The sequence below is a fragment of the Sciurus carolinensis genome, chromosome 10 (assembly GCF_902686445.1).
Source record: "Sciurus carolinensis chromosome 10, mSciCar1.2, whole genome shotgun sequence".
NCBI classification, from domain to species: domain Eukaryota; kingdom Metazoa; phylum Chordata; class Mammalia; order Rodentia; family Sciuridae; genus Sciurus; species Sciurus carolinensis.
In genome coordinates, this window is record NC_062222.1 from 98,260,539 (window position 1) to 98,277,175 (window position 16,637).

At 44.8% G+C, this 16,637-nt stretch overlaps 1 protein-coding gene across 4 annotated transcripts in view; it reads right to left on the reverse strand.

Moving 5' to 3' along the window:
- Kit (KIT proto-oncogene, receptor tyrosine kinase) overlaps window positions 1-15,650 on the reverse strand; it is an 80,789-nt gene extending 65,139 nt beyond the window's left edge. For all 4 annotated transcript variants that reach the window (XM_047567106.1, XM_047567104.1, XM_047567105.1 and 1 more), the window contains exon 1: window positions 15,527-15,650. In XM_047567106.1, coding sequence (XP_047423062.1) covers window positions 15,527-15,590 — 64 coding nt within the window. In that variant the 5' untranslated portion in view covers window positions 15,591-15,650. The remainder of the gene's footprint in view (window positions 1-15,526) is intronic.
- Window positions 15,651-16,637: the final 987 nt, after the last annotated feature.

Consider the following 16,637-nt stretch of genomic DNA (forward strand, 5'->3'; position numbering starts at 1 on the left):
CAGTGAAAAACAGAAAAGAATCACAGTTGAATTCCAAATAGTTATTTTTTTTTTTTTTTAATTTTTACAGACTGCATTTCGATTCATTATACACAGATGGGGTACATCATTTCATTTCTATAGTTGTGCATGATGTAGATTCACACCATTCGTGTAATCATACATGTACATAGGGTAATGATGTCTGTCTCATTCTACCATTTTTCATAGCCCCTCCCTCTCATTTCCCTCTATGTAATCCAAAGTTCCTCCATTCTTCTCTCACCCCAAACTCCTCTCCCTCATTATATATCATCATCCACTTATCAGAGAAAACATTCAGCCTTTGGGTTTTGGGATTGGCTTATTTCACTTAGCATGATATTCTCCAGTTCCGTTCATTTATAAAAACTAAGAAGCCAAATGATATCCCCAATTGGGACAATACAATCATACCAGAAGGATGCAAAATAAAACTCCGACTAAATAGTTCAAGACAGGCAAAAAGAAATTAAGCAAATGAAAGAGACTATAAAAAATAACAAATATCAGAATTTTAAAAACTCAAAGAAGTTGACTAAAGAAATATGGACATTTCAAAATGGAGGCAAAAGATTACGAATTAAAGGGAAATGAAAATAATTTCAGAAAGGAAGGATAAACAGAACATAAGAATAAAAATGAACAGTGCCTTAAGTGGACTAGAAGATGGGAAAGATTATTTTTAAATTCAAACAAATTATAAAGGGACTAAAAGAATTTAAGAGAAAGTGACAGATAAAGAAGACAGGCAAAGAAGATCTAACACACACATAATGGGAGTTCCTAAACCAACATAGAAAGAACAGTATATGCTATTTAAGACATATCCTTACTGTGGAAAAGGGAGAATAAAAAGAACACTTGAGATTTCCTAATAAAGCAACATATCATGTCCCAGGTGGCGGAGGAGCAGGGGATCAACCCAGAGCTGCCAGTACTATAAAACTACTGAATTTCAGGGAGAAAGGATTCCTTTGGGTATCCAGGCACACATACCAAGTCAAATACGCATGAAAACTGATTAGCATGAGACTTTGAGGGCACTTTACAACAAAAGACATTAGAGTAAAATACTAGAATAACTGAGCAAAGTTAAGATGGATGAAGGACTTTTTTTTTTTCTTTCTATATCAGTCACCCTGACCTTTGAGCAGAAGGACGACAGGCAGGCAGCTGTGAACGTGTAATTCAGGAAACACTAGCTATGGGCGCCTCCTGAGGCATCTGCTAAAGGAAGACCTTCGGAAAGGAAGGGCAGACAGAACTGTCGAGCAGCACTAAGTACATATTTACCTGAGAACTAAGACTACATGATACATGCAACAACAGAGCAGTTTTGACGGGGCTACCACAAAAATGGGAAAGCAGTGAAGTTCTGAAAACAGCTGTGTTCACCTATTCATAGATTTAAGCTGGAATCAAGTAGACAGTTCTTGAAATCCCCAGCTCGGGAGAAAAGATCAGGCCACCAACTAATTTAAATATTACAGTAGAAAGTCAATTGACGAGAGTATTGTATTAAGGTATCATTATAAAGAAAAAAAAAAGCACAAGTTTTAGAACAAAAATACAAATTTTTGCAAATGTCCATAGGTATGTGGGGGGCGGGGGGGCGCGGAGAGAGATACTAGAACATACCATCTATTCAGGACTCTTGTTTAAAAAAAAACTCAATATGATCAAACTTCTAAATCAACAATTTACAGGAAATGCAGGGAATAGAACATGTTAATCACCACAGGAATGCAATCAGCATAATTCAGACTGAAAAACCACAGAGAATACATCCATGGTTTCTTCAACAAAAATATGGGCTAAAGCCTACAGACAAGTAATGGCATCAAGGACATACCAATCAAGTGTAATGCATCCGTCTTTCTTGGTTTCTTTTATTAATGTATTTGTTTACAGTTTTGTATTTATTTTCCCTAAAGGAAATGTGAATCCCAGATCCTCAATGACAGTAGAATTACATTGATATGGAAGAATGCGATCTGACAGCATCATTAAGTTTAGAAAAGGGAGTATTTTAGAACTACATGCTGAAAACATTTACAGATGACATGCAGCCAGGCAATGGGAGGGTGGTGGGTCAAGGCAAAGCAGAAAGGTCACCATGTTGGCAGTGTTGAAGCTGGAGTTGTGGCCACGAGGGTTCACGGCACTACTCTGCTTGAAATGCTCCCCTAATAAAAATACTGATTTTGATCTGGGCATGGTGGCACACATCTATAATCCCAGCAGTTCGGGAGGCTGAGACAGGAGGATGGCAAGTTCAAAGCCAGCCTCAGCAAAAGTGAGGCACTAAGCAACTCAGGGAGACACTGTCTCCAAATAAAATACAAAATAGGGATGAGGATGTGGCTCAGTTGGTAATGTGCTCATCTCGCATGCACAAGGCCCTGGGTTCAATCCCCCACACCACAAAAAATAAAATAAAATAAAATATAAAATAGGGCTGGGAATGTGGTTCAGTGGTCAAGTGCCCCTGAGTTCAATCCCTGGTACTCACACCTCTCCCAAAATAGTGATTTTAGAAAAGTTAACATGAGGTTCAGCTCCTCTGTGTTGAAACACGATGACTGGTAATAGGTTTGCAAATTACCCCGAGAGTGGCTTAGAAATCACAGGCTCGGGCTGGGATTGTGGCTCAGGTGGTATGTATGTATGAGGCACTAGGTTTGATTCTCAGCACTGCATATAAATAAATAAAATAAAGGTCCGTGACAACTAAAAAAAAAAAAAAAAAAATTAAATCATAGGCTCCCTACCGCTTCTTAAAATTTGCTTACGCTCACATACTCAACTGGTAGCAAATTTAAACATCAACCATTTAAATGTAGGTCCTGAAATTCTCACCCAAAACAACAGGTACTGACCAGTGATGATTACACTAGATAAAAGGGATTGTCAAACCTGGAGCAAGTACCAGACCGCATTAATTACTTAAGTTCCCATCTGTGCACCTCTGAAGCTGGTAGCTTCATCAAAATGTTTAAGTGACACCTGCCAAAGTCCCTTAGGACTCCTTGTGTATGCTCGCAACCAAAATTATGGTCCCCAGGATGCTGTCTTGCCCTAACTCAAGGTGCTACCACTTTCTGTCCCTAGACAGCTTCTATCTTGGATTCCTTCCTAAGGACTGAACTAATACCACCAGAACAGCAAGAGCTCTGTGCCCAAGAACTGACAGGGAAAACTTCCAGTCCTGAGCCCTTCAACAGTGTCAGTTCTTATCCTGGGAATCCGTCTTTGGAAACTAGAGAGCTTACCACTTCATGGGCCTCTTAAAGGACATCCTAAGCATAAGATGTAAAACCCAGATGTTGTCTAATGTCCCCTTTTCAGCAGGCATCTCACCCAGACCAATGACAGCACTGGGAGAGTTAAAACTCGGTGCAGATAGGACTGCAGGTGGCTAAACGGTGCTCTGTCAAAAGCCAAGTGCCATCAGCATACCACAGTGCCTACTGAAACCAATTTATTCACTTAACAAGATAAAGAGAAAAGAACTTTCTGTCCTTCAAGAGATTACAAAAGCACCCAGCTCAGACCCCTGACACATCTCTCTCAGCTGCCAAATAGAATTCAGGTACCTTCTGGAAACATGGAAAAAGTTTCCAAACCTCAGACTGGCAATGCACCTCAGCACAGTGAGGCTCCCCCAAGTCCTGAAAGGGGGGACTTTCCTACTGCTTCAGTCTAAGGCCTTTCACCAGGAACACCTGTGGAGCAAGATGCGCTCTGAAGTCACTAAAGCTGAGTGGTGCAAGGCTGGGACAGCCATCAGTCAATGCTCAGCTCTCCAGCGAGGGCAGGGCCTGTGGCACTAGTGACAAGCACTCCGAAAGTTCCCACTGTGGACTGGGGATATAGCTCAGTTGGTAGAGTGCTTGCCTTGTAAGCACAAGGCCCTGGGTTCAATCCCCAGCACCGCAAAAAAGAAAGCTCCCACTGCCTGGCCCCTCCCTGTCTCCCCTCATGCCCAAGTGGATCTCCTGGTTGCCTCTCTGGCTGCCTTCTCCTCCCCCACCACCCAGCCCCTCAACCCTTCTGAGGACCTCTCCTTCCTCAGCTTTCTCCCTTCACTGACCACAATATGGGAGCTGAAATAAATCGGAATCAAACTGCCTTCTCTAAGGGACTCTCAAATTTCTCTGTTTTTTCCCCTTTTTCCTTTCTTGGCTCTAAGGTCTTGAAAGAAAGAAAGAAAAAAAAAAAAAAAAATCACTAAAGCATAAGCCCCAGGAGGAAGAAGGATTTGAGCCTGGCCTGTTCCCTGTTGTATCCCCACCAATACATGTCAACAATTATGTGTGGATCCACCTACGGGCTCCTCACGGGGTCCAGCTAAAGACACCACAGAATGAAGCTGTCCGCGGGTTACATCTGCCATTGCAGGAGTCCTGTGCTATGTGGAGGGAGCAGCCTGTATCCACCCCCAAAGTCGGCCTCCCTCTTTGAAAGGTAGTGGCTCTAAAACTGGAATGATCATTTTAAATAATATCCCCTTAAAATGCTAGAATGTAAATTAGGCAACACATTCAGATCTACCAAAAAAAAAAAAAAAAAAAAAAAAAACTCACAAATCCTTCCACATATGCTAGTTTATTTAAAAAAAAAAAAAAAAAGAGGGTGGAGGAGTTCTCTTTTATCAAAGTGAAGCTTTTGATTCAGCTAAAAACTCATCTACTATTTCCCCGTAATAGATACAGACTTTACCAAAATAGAGAAACATTTGAGTTATCTCAATTAGGCATTCTCATTGGCTATCTTAATGACCTATTTTGGATTTAAAATACTGGTTTAATTTAACAATGACAAAAAAGAAATCCTGGAAAACCAAGTCACGCAGCGTTTTACCAGCCAACTAAATATCACCCATTTCTTAAATGGAAGATCTTTCCAAGGTACATCAGCCATTAGGGGGGGAATCTACATTGTGAAAATTTGGATGGAAATGCATTTAAAATTACTTACAAGCTAAAAATTGTATTGCTTTACAAGTGCCCATATTGCCTTTATTCCAACTAAAATTCTCAAATTTTTTTTTTAACAGTCTCATTTTCTTTTCAAACATTACTGGTCACACAGAATAACAGCCAACGCCACCAGCTACCTGTCACACCTCTAAAATCTCCAGTAAATACTATTTTCAGAAGCCAGTATCTACGATGGCATCCTGTCTATATATACTTCCTTCCAATAAAGAGACATTTACTTTGGAAGTTGGTTGTGATGACACTCTTTGTTCTCAGCTCTGTCAAGCAATTCCCGTGCCTAAGAGTATCCATGGGCTATTCTATGCAAATTACTGGAAGTCCCAGTTTGTTTAGGAATTTTTTTTAACATCCTTTGAAATAACCTGAGTCACCTGGGACAACTCCAAATGAAGCTCGATCTTTAGTCTCACTAAATAATTTAAAAACAAAAGTAAAGGAATCAGGTTTCTCCTCTCCTCTATTTCCATCTTTTTTTCCCCCTGTTTGGTCAAGAATAAGGCATTCCCAGACACTGTCATTGATTATACCCTTCCTTAGGGGACAGAACTCTCTGCCTGCCACAAACTCTCCTCCCAACACTCTGTTCTGGGGAGGACAACCTCTAGGACCCCAGCACCACCCCCTGATGCAGCAGAGACTGGGAACCAAGGATGACATGCAAAGTATCCCAGTCCACACAGGACCCTCATCAAGGCTTGGGTGCTTTCCTGTCACTATGCTTGAACAAATGAATTGATATAAATAAGACTTTTAAAGCCTGCTACATATTACATTTATCATTTTATTAAAGATTTAAAAATCTATTAATAAAACACAGAATCAGAGGTGATCTATCACCACTATCATGTATCAAGTACAGAAATTTTCTAATCTTGGCTAGGGCTGGGGATAGAAGGTGGAGCGTAATTAGTCTTGGACTTAAGAACGAGTTGGAACACATCCATTCAGAATTTGCATTGTATATACAACATATGAAATCCCATGCAAAAGTGAGATGCATGCTTTTCCATTTTTTAAAGTTATGTCTCTGAATAAGCAACTTCTCCACCAGATTACATTTACGAAAATCTCATCACATAAAGGCACTGCAGGAAATACCTCAGTTATTGAAAAATAAAAATCCAGGTGCTCTAAAAATTCCATCTCACCTTGCATAACACTCTCCACAAAGTCCTTCTCTGGGAGCCTTCCTGCTAATTCTCACCCTGTCTTCGAGCATCGCCTTGCCCCAATCCCATTCCACCCTTCAAGATTTATCTCAGGTCCCACAACCTCCTTTGAATCAGCCATTCCAGGGCAATGGTAACAAACAGGACCAGACTGTTGGCCAAATCTTATTACCCATGGTGTCACATTAGCATCTATCAAGCATTAATCCTCCCCTAGATCCTAGCCCATCTTAGACATCCCCCTGTGTTTTGATGAGACAGGTACAACCATGTCATCAACCAGAGGCTGCTGAATTGCAATTTCATTTCTACCATCTTCCCCCACTGGATGCTGGCTGATCTAATGCAAGTCATTGAACTGTGACCATGAAATGACCAAAGGAAAAGGACAGATGGGAAGGAAGAGAGAATGGTAGGCAAACCACAGAGGGAATGACCCAGCCCTGAGCAATCAAGGGAAAAGACACAATGGCACATACTTCATCCTCCTCATCCTTAAAGACCGTCCCACCTGGACACAGCCTTGGGTTATCACGTGGTATTCACACCATTCTCCAGTTAGCGCTGACCAATTGATCATAGATTTCTCTAGGCCTCAAACTTCCTTTTACTTCTACTATTTTGACACTCAGTTGAAGCTACTACAGTGCACAATTTATTCTGTGGTTAGATTCCCCACCCCAAAAGATCAATAACCTATTTTTAGGCCCTAGGTTCTTTCTTGGCCATTTTCAATATAGCCAAAAATTGTGAGAGTCGACCTAGCATTTATGAGCCACGGAAGTGAGGGAAGAAAAACAGCTGGTTATTTTCTCATTTCCAAATTATTTAGAAAGGATCTCAGGCCCTTGAAAGGTCACCAAACCAATTGAGTTGGGCAGGACCTCATGGTTTCAAAATGACAATTATTTGGCTTTCCTCATCTCTCAGTGAAGACCCTATAACCAGCTCTAGTAATGTAATGCAACAAAATCATTTCCAACCCTTCCAATTAAAGAATTTTTTCTTAGGAGGAAGAGAAAAAACAAGACTTCCTTCAGGGACAGTTTACTTGCCTCTGCCCCACTCTTCCGTCAGTCACTAGAACTACTTGAAGATTGTCATTCCCTAAACCTTCCTGCACCTTCTCTTCTCCACGCTTAATAAATTCCATTCCTTTGTGTTGTCTCCAAAAGACCTACTTTCCAAAGCTTTCATCAACTCTATGTCCTCCTTGACACCCAAATGTCCACTTTATTTTCTAAGAAAAGCAAAATACCTTTTCAAAAAATGTCTCATGCAGAGAGAAAAATACAAGATCGCCTTCCCACCGTGCGTTTCTTTCCATGAATATGGTTCTTGCCTTCAAATGACTGGTACACACTTAATGTGTCATTATTTATAATCCCCAGATCTTACAGAGCGCCAGGTTCTGTGACTTTGGGGTTTTGTTTCTCACATGGACCTGACCCTAAGAGTTTCACCTGGATCTCCCATATTGTCTGATGAAATTACATCAGTGGAGTCCATAAACGTTCAATGAACAAACCCAGCAGAGTCCAACAGTTCATTTCCTCCCAAGAACAGGCTGCCAGTTTCTTGGCTTTATTTCCACCTATTCCACAGCTCCCCATTACTTTCCCACCCATAACTCTGCTCCTTCCCCTCAGTCTCACCAGAGCCTGACACACTGAAATACACCCAGCAAAGGAGTCCATTATTTCCCTTGAGTTTCTTAGGCAATCTCCCTTCTTTTCCAGAGCATGTACTTAACACCCAGACCCTCCATCAAACAGTCTGCAGAGCCTGACTGTCATCTTGCCCAGGTCCCCACCAATACAAAGCGATCAGCCTTGATGTACCCATCCTAAAAGAGCCCCCTCCAGAACTCTCTCTTAGACACATGTATGCCAATGCTCACTGCAGCATTATTCACAATCTAGTAGGTGGAACTAACCTGTGTCTATCAATGGATGAACACAGAAGCAAAATGTGGTATGAACTTATAGTGGAATACTACTCAGCCTTTAAAAAGAAGGAATTCTGACCTCACATCCGGATGAATCTTGAGAACCTTGAAGAGCTTACACTAAGTTAAATAAACCAGTCAGAAAAAGATAACTACTGTATGATTTCACTTGCACTAGGGTTCATAGGAGAGCCAAATTCAGAGACAGAGCGTAACAGCAGGGGGTAGCGGGGGAGGAGGAGCTGTTCTTTAATGGGAACAGAGTTTCAGTTTTGCAAGAAAAAGCTTTCTGAGACAGGTTGCACAAGTGTGCAAATGTACCTAATGATACAGAACTCTACACTTAATGATACAGAACTCTACACTTTAAAATGGCTGAAAGATCAAATTTGGGGTTATGTGCCTTTTACCAAAATTTCTAAAATTTAAAAAAAGAAAAAGAATCATCCTTTGTCTTGACTGCCTGCAGCAAGGGAGTGTCCCAAGTTTGGGGATAGTACTTGGCATTGCACTCCCCAGCTAGAGTGTTCTTGACTACACAGAACAGCAGAGCAGGTGGCCATGAACCAGTGACCCTGGCTCCTGGGTCAAGTTCACCTTGGCATGGACTTCAAAGCCTTCTTCATAATCTGGACCAAATTCAATACTAAATATACCCCACTCCACCACTCCCACGGGCCAATCAGGAGTCGACCTTTCCAGCCTCTTCCCCTCCAATTCCTGAACCCCAGCCATCTCACCAAATCAAAGGTATGAAAACGCTTAAGGAAGACCTTGATGTGATTTGCTCTATGTTTCCGTGACTTTTTCCAGTTGAAGTTTCCACGATGGACACTTTACTCCTTCTCTAAGGTGCAGAAATTAATCTCCAATATTTTCTCCCACATAGACACTTATACAGATGCATGGTCTCTATTAACACCTGCCAAGACTTAAGCACCTCTCTTTAAAATCCCATCCAAAGCCCTTGCCACCTATGCCACCAAGCCCGTGTGCACCTGCCCCCCTAACTCCAGACCACACCTGCAGTCCCTGGAAAAGATCCAGGCTCAAGAGTGATAAAGTTTCATTGAAATGAATTCAAAATGTTTACTGAGCATTTATTAGGCTCATACGCGGTTCAACTGCTGATGAACAGGACAGTCATTAAAGCAATATTTACCGGGCACCAATGTGTGCCTGGGCCAGTTCAGCTCAGTCTCTGCTCTCCTGGGAGAGTAGCCGAGGAAAAGCACCTCACTCTCCTAACATCTTCAAAGCCACTGTACATAAGGGAACAGGGTTCAGAACCCATCTGGAGAAAATGGTATTTACAGATTCACCCTCCCCCAAATTTTATTCCCACGCTCTCTATCCCCTTTGGTGGAAAGTTAGCTAAAAATATAAAGTTAGTACACATTATTGCTAACTCTGAACTCTGGAAAAGCTAGGTGTAAATTCCATCATAACATCAAAAAATAAACAACGCCCTATGCAACCTGATTTTACGCCATTTCCAAACGTTTTCTAAGAGACAAAGCTGAAAGAGGAACCTAAGATCATCAGCCTGACTGTGGAGTCTACCCGCTTCCTCTACAATGAGCTCCAGGCCAAGCATGTCACCTGCAGAATCTCAGAGTCCCTGCAGGAGCCACCATCCCCATTTCACAGCTGAGAAAATGAAGCCTAAAGGGGGGAGGGGTTTAAGCATCTGGTCCCAGATTACCCAGCTGGCAAGTGGCAGAAACGGGATCGAAAACCCAGGCGGTCGATTTCAGAAACCGATTTCAGAAACCAAGCTCTTAATTCTGATGCCACATACCGTGAATAATAATTTATCTTAAACCTTAGATTTTGCAAAACTGTTGAAAACCTAGCTGTCAAAGTATGCACTAGAAGATATCTATGAAAAGTACGTCAAGACCAAAATGCAAGTTTGAAGGACAAAGCCTAAGATGAATGGGAAAATTATCAGGTACAAGTATTTTTGTTGGTGAAATCTTCTGAGATGTTGTGGGGATTTTTCCTGGGGGCGTGGGGGGGGGGGTGACGGGGGCAGGGAGTCTAAGATCTGTTCAATCTCTAAGAGACCAGTAACTGCCAACTGTTAACATCAAAAGCTATATATATAAAACTCAACTGTTATATCAAAATTATATAAAATGCAAGACAAAAATTAAAAGTTTATTCCGTTTTAAAAGCTGTCAGGTTAGTACTTATTAACACCAATATGGGAGGATCATAAAGGGAAATAATCAAACTCTATCTACTGGAGGAATTCATTCATTAGATGCAGCTCCCATTCCAGAATTTAGTGCCAGGCACCTTTATAAGAATCCTTCTCATCTTTAGGGCAGCCATATTAAGAGAAGGCACTGTTGCCATCTTGGAGATAAGAAGTGCTTCTTCACAGATAATTATTATGGCTAAGATATATTTAGTATGTACTGTGAGCCACCACTCTAAAAGTTTTATATATAGCAACACACTTACTGGCACAGAGAGGTTAAGTAATTTATTCAAGTTACACAGCAAATAAGTAGCAAAACTAGGATAAAACAATGAAATTTAGAAAGGCTAAGCAACTTGCTCCAAGGCTCCAGCCCTGAGTCACCAGACTAATGCAAGACAGGCTGCCCCTGCGCCTTCGTCTACTGGCATCTGCCTGGTCCTGCTTACATTCCCCAAGCCCCAGTGCAAAATGTCCAAGGGTTGGCAACCAGAAGAGTACAGGTCCTACTCTAAGGGGCCACTCATCATTCCTCAAAAAGAGAGAGAAATGGAAACCTTGAAAGAAATTCTCTAGATTGGTAATATTGCCTCAATGTTGGTTTTTGTTTTTTGTTTTTGTACTGGGTATTGGACCAGGGGCATCTTACTATTGAGCTACATCTCAGTCCTTTTTATTTTGAGATAGTGTCTCACTAAGTTGCTGAAGCTGGCCTCAAACTCGAGATCCTCCTATCTTAGCCTCCTAAATTGATGGAATTACAGGCATGTACCACCGCACCTGGCTACCTCAATGTTTTCTAGAAAACATCCTGTGAGCTAAACAAATATACCCACAGGCTGTGGCTTAAAATTGCTCTTTACTTAGTGGAGTCTTAAGTCAAAAAATGAGCTGTATGATCATGTCCCAAAATGTCAGAAATCAAAGCCGCTAGTCCAAGCTCACTACAAGTCCTCTCTACTTTCAACAAAGATTTGCAATGGATTTGCTTTCAATTCAAACTTTTACCTCTGCTAATTCCCTTCCGAGTCCCTCCTCACTCTGGATTTGCAGCCGTGAAAATATCTATTCGAGTTACTGAAACTGCATATGAAATTTAGCATATTTGGATTCCTGCAAATGTCTTTTAATCCCACTTTTGAAAAGTTACCACACATGAATGCAGCAAAATAAAGCACTTCCCACATCCTAGCCTGCCAACTCTTAAACTAAATTCATTCTGCAGAAAATTCTGCTGCAGCGCCGACCGCTACTTCTAAGGGGTCCAGCACCGCGGTCCAGCTCTGCGAATTCCGCTCAGGACACCATGGCTCATTTGCCTCATTTCCTCCGGTCCTTCTTTAATCAGCTGGAGGAGACTTGAGGAAATGAGTCAAAATCCTAAGGGTAACTTCTAACGGCTGTCAACAACAGCAGCAAAATTCATCACCACAACAACATCTGTACATAAACGTGCTGCAAGGGAAGCCCAGAAAATACCTGGCACACTCCTGGTGAGAACTTCTTCTGGGAGAAGAAGAAAGGCAACGAGTGGTAAATTGTCATTTTATCTCATCATGCTCATTCAGGGTAAACAACAGTGGTATCAGCCATTATTGGGGGCTTTTTCTTTCACAAGTATGCACGAGTATATAACACTACAAGCATTTTTATTTTGGGAGTGGGGGATGGATTTCAACTGACTAAATCCTTTTAGAGATAGCATATTTTCCATTCTGAGGGACCCTAACTAAAATGGATCAGTTAACACCTAAAGCTCTCAAATCACAGGGTCAAACACCTTCCCTGCTGGGAGCTATAAATGAATCCTCCCTGAGTAAATATTTCCCTTAAAATGAGAACACTAACTCAAACGCTACAGGGCAGGTAATCCCAGGCTTTCTTCAGCAGAACTGGTCATCCTGTATTCCCAGAACGTCTAACAACACCTGGTATATAGTAAGCACTCATTAAATATGTTGGCATGAGTCTCAGTTTACAACAGATTCTGGCAAGCCGTGTAAATGGATATGCAGTCTGGCATATGGAGCTGATCTCAGGCTCCTCCACCGATGGATTATTTTAGGCAAACTGACTTATCCTCAGTCAGTTTCTCCAGTTGTAAAATAGTAGGGCCAGTAATGGTACTACCTCCTGGGCTTGAGCAGACCAGAAACAGCAGGCAAAGCTGTCTGCACAGGGCACGGGGCAGTTTCCAATCACAGAGCAACAACTAGGTACAATGCATGGGTAATATAACATTTAAAGCACATCAGAAAGCATGCTGCAAAAACACAGCATCGATGATTTATAAAGAAAAAAAAAATCATGTGGATCGATGGGAAAGACAAAAACAGGGAGAAGTAAATTGTCTGGGTCCCTTTACAAAATGACATTATGGCTAGCAGGAAAATAATCCAGAATGCCTTACGCCCAGGTGGGAGAATGAATCCAGCTCACACCTGCAGGAACAGGGGGAGGCCTGATTCACTAGTGCCTGCAGGTTCATCCTGTTAGGCGCTGAGAGCTGTAAATTTGATGGGGGTGGGGAGGAAGGGAGGTTACTACCGAGTTGGCACCTCCAAGCCCTCTAAGGACAATGTAGGAGGGTTGGGGTTATAGCTCAGTAAAGCGCTTGCCTAGCACGTGTGAAGCACTGGGTTCAATCCTCAACACATTTAAAAAAAATAAGTAAATAAAATAAAGGTATTATGTTCACCTACAACTAAAAAAATAATTTTAGAAAAAAAGAACAATGTAGGAGAGTTTGTGGGAATTGAAAGCAGGCAGTATAAAATCTCAATTCTCTGCTTAGCCAGAGACAGAGCCCTAGGATGCCCCCATAGGGCCAAGTGGTCCCTGTGACCAAGAGAGGCAGGGACTTTCACAGAAGCAGGAAGCGATCAGGGAACCAGTTGAGAAAGAATGCCAAGTCTATACTCATAACAGTGGAAGAGCATTCTGGACGGGAAAGCGCCTTCATGACAGGAAACCTTGCAGTAGTATTCTTGAGGATACTGAACTTGCCTGAATTTAAATGACTTGCCCAAGGGCACAAGACCAGTGAAAGGCAGAGAAAAGGAGACAAGAACTGGAGGGGCAGCGCAAGCCCCTTAGCTATGCCACTGCTGCGCCCAAGGAGATGGACCTTAAAATTCCCTTTGCCAATCGGGCAGGGTGGCCCAGGCGGGTAATCCCAATGGCTCCGGAGGCTGAGGCAGGAGGATCTCGGGTTCAAAGTCAACCTCAGCAACTTAGCGAGCCCCTAAGCAACTCAGTGAGACCCTGTCTTAACATCAAAAATAAGAAAAGGGCTGGTGATGTGGCTCAGAGGTTAAATGCCCCCGAGTTCAATCCAGGGTATCAAAAAAAAAAAAAAAAAAAAAAAATCACTTTGCCAAAAAGCTATTGGATAGAGTAGGCTATGTTTAGCCGAGGAAGAAAACCAAAGATCCACTAAATGTTTTAAAAGGTAACCATTCAGTATGATTTTTCTGATGTCCCACTACCACTAGGGTCTAGTTCACATTCCTTTAATGAAATTAAAAGGACAAGGCAAAAAATAGACCATAGGGGGTCATTTTAAGGTAAACAATCAAATTCACCAAGGAATTCATACACTCACTGGTGACCCTTGGTGATCCCTCTTAAGGCGCAGGGGTCCAGATGCAAGGCCTCTCTTCCCCCACAGGGAAGCCCTCTCCTTGCCTTGCGAGAGAGCAGGGCGGGAAGTGGGTCTTGGAGACTTGAGGGAGAAACTGACCGGTATTCTACTCACAACAGGTCATTGCGACAGGGGTTGATTGCAGTGTAGACTGACTTTCTATCCTTTAATATCATCGGGATAACATTAAACGTTTTTATTTTATTTGTTTTTAAATGACCTGGGAGATAACAGGGCTTCAGGGACTAGTCAAGCAACCCGCACACGCGCGTGCCACCAGCGACACCTGGAAAAATGGGAAGGGAGGCAGGAATCTGACTAAGGGGCTTTCGGAGCCTGCAGATCCTCCTCCACCTTCAGATCCAAGTTCCCGCGCGGATATAACTGGATTTTCCTAACAGTTTGAAGAACCAAGTGAAATATGCAGGAAGTTCCACTCCATCTCCCACCCCCCACCTCAGGCAGCCCGGAGTACAGCAATCACGTGGGAGGGGGTGTCGTGAATCTCAGAATTTCCGAAGAAATCAGGCACCTGCGTTTACAGTGAGCGCACACCGAGACCAGGGGCTTTCAGATCCGTCGGGCTAGTACCGCGCTCTGGCGGGCGCGCCACGGAGCTGGGGTCTGGGGACTCGAGAGTCCCCGCGCTCTGTGCCTGCCTCCTCGGAGGAGTAGTCGGCTAACGCTGCCTCCAGCCGCTCCTCGGCGCGTGGCAGAAACAAAACGACACCGCTGCAGAAAGGGACCAGCCTCCAGAGCAGGGTTTATAAAAGCAAAAAGTCTGCAACCTAGCGGCTGCTCGCCACACGCCCAGCCCAAGTTGTCCCATTCCCCGCCACCTCCAGGCTCGCGGGTCCCGCCCCAGAGCAGCACGCCGCTCTTCCCTGGTAAATTTATAGCCGGGCGCCGGGAAGCGCCGCAGCCTTCGACTTGTCTCCACGGGTGGCGCCGTGCGCAAGCAGGGGCGGCAGCGGGTCAGTCCCCTGCTCTGTGCACAAAGAGCGCCGGCGGTTGGAAAGCAGCAACCGCATAGCAAAGAAAAGGCTCTCCAACTTTGCCCTCGGTGCGCGGGAGGAGCTGCGGGCCGGTCCTACCGTGCGCTGGTCAAACACACGCAACTTTTAACAAAAGGAAGCTGCGGCCGCGCCTTGCACGGCAAGATAACGCGCTCGGTGCGAACCCCTGAACCGCCCCCCTCTGCCACCCGCGCACCGTCGGCACAAAAGCAACCCCAAACTCGTCCGCAGCCTGCAGCCTCGCTCACGCCTAAGCCCCTCCGTTGCTCCCACTCGGTTAAGAGCCCCAGCTCAGCGCCCCACAACCAGCAGGCAGCAGGGGACTCCTCGCCCAGGTGAGCGAGGTAAGGCGCAGGAGAGTCCAGGGTCCACCTAGAATCTTCCTGGAGACAAGAACGCACGGGTACTGAAAGGCCGGCAGCCACCTCTCTGGACGCACCCCGGCGTGTTCAATCCCTCCGAGACACAGAGGTGCCCTCCGGGGGGTCGCGGCCCAGATGTCCCCGAGCTCTCCCACCTGTCTGGATGTGGAGGAGAAGCAGGACACAGAGAAAATCCCAGGCGCCGCCAGCGCCTCTCATCGCGGTGGTTGCGCTGGGATCGGAGCTCTGTTCCACGTTCCAGCTCGAGCCCAAGTGCACCAAGCGCGGCAAAGCCGAGCCCCCAGAGCCGCGAGCGCGGAGCAGCAGCCCCTCCTCCAGCGCCCTCCCCCTGCGCGCCGGCCACGCCCCTCCTCGGCTCCCCTCCTCGGCTCCCCTCCCTCCCCGCCTGGGTCCTGCTCCCTCCAGGCGGCGTCTGCCCTCTGCTCTTTTGATGTGCTAATCCCGAGGGGCTGTGCCCTCCCGGGTGGGGAGGGCCCGCGCGCTCACGACCCCTACGTCCCTGCGTCTTCTCTACCTATCATCCCCTGTGAAGTGGTTCGCCCGCCAGAGGTGGCTCGGGTCAAGGGCGGTGTTGCCTGCGCGCTTTGTGAAGCCCGGCACCACGCGCGCATTAGGGCGAGGGCCCGCCACCTGGCAGGTGCTCCCTAGACAATAAAGGTTGGCCACCCGCCCCTCGAGTACTCTGGGGAGGGAGGAGGCTGGACGCTGTTGGTGGTGGAGGTGGCGCGAGGACGGGAATTAGGGAACGAGGGTTTAGGAAATGGGGTTCCAACATTCTCCTCCGTTCCAGTTAGTCGAGGTGGTCCAAGCGTGGCACCTGGCACCGCGGTAAAAGGCTGAGCCGGGGTTTAGGTAATTCTTTATGCTCAGTTTCTCCACCTGCTCCGTAACCTGTAAGAACACAGTTGATTTCTATTGGTCGGGATGGCCTCCGCCCAACAAGCTCCTGCCCAGACTTCTGGAGACTGGGGCGGTGGAGTTGGGAGGGGCGTCTTGTGAAGTTTCCACTGAAAGCCCTGGTTTTTAAGTCAGTTTACTTCTGGGCGCCTTTCTTTTTCTTTTCTTTATTTTTAATTTTTATTTTTTCCATTCTCTCCTGTACAGTTTCTCTGACTCCGTATCAGAAGACAGTTACAGACCTGAATGCTGCGTTCCTTTTGGCTGCTTTAGTTCAGAAACAGAAGTAAAGTGACTCTTTCAAGCCAAGCTTTACCGCCTAGGAGGTGCTTTACACACTTGCTCATG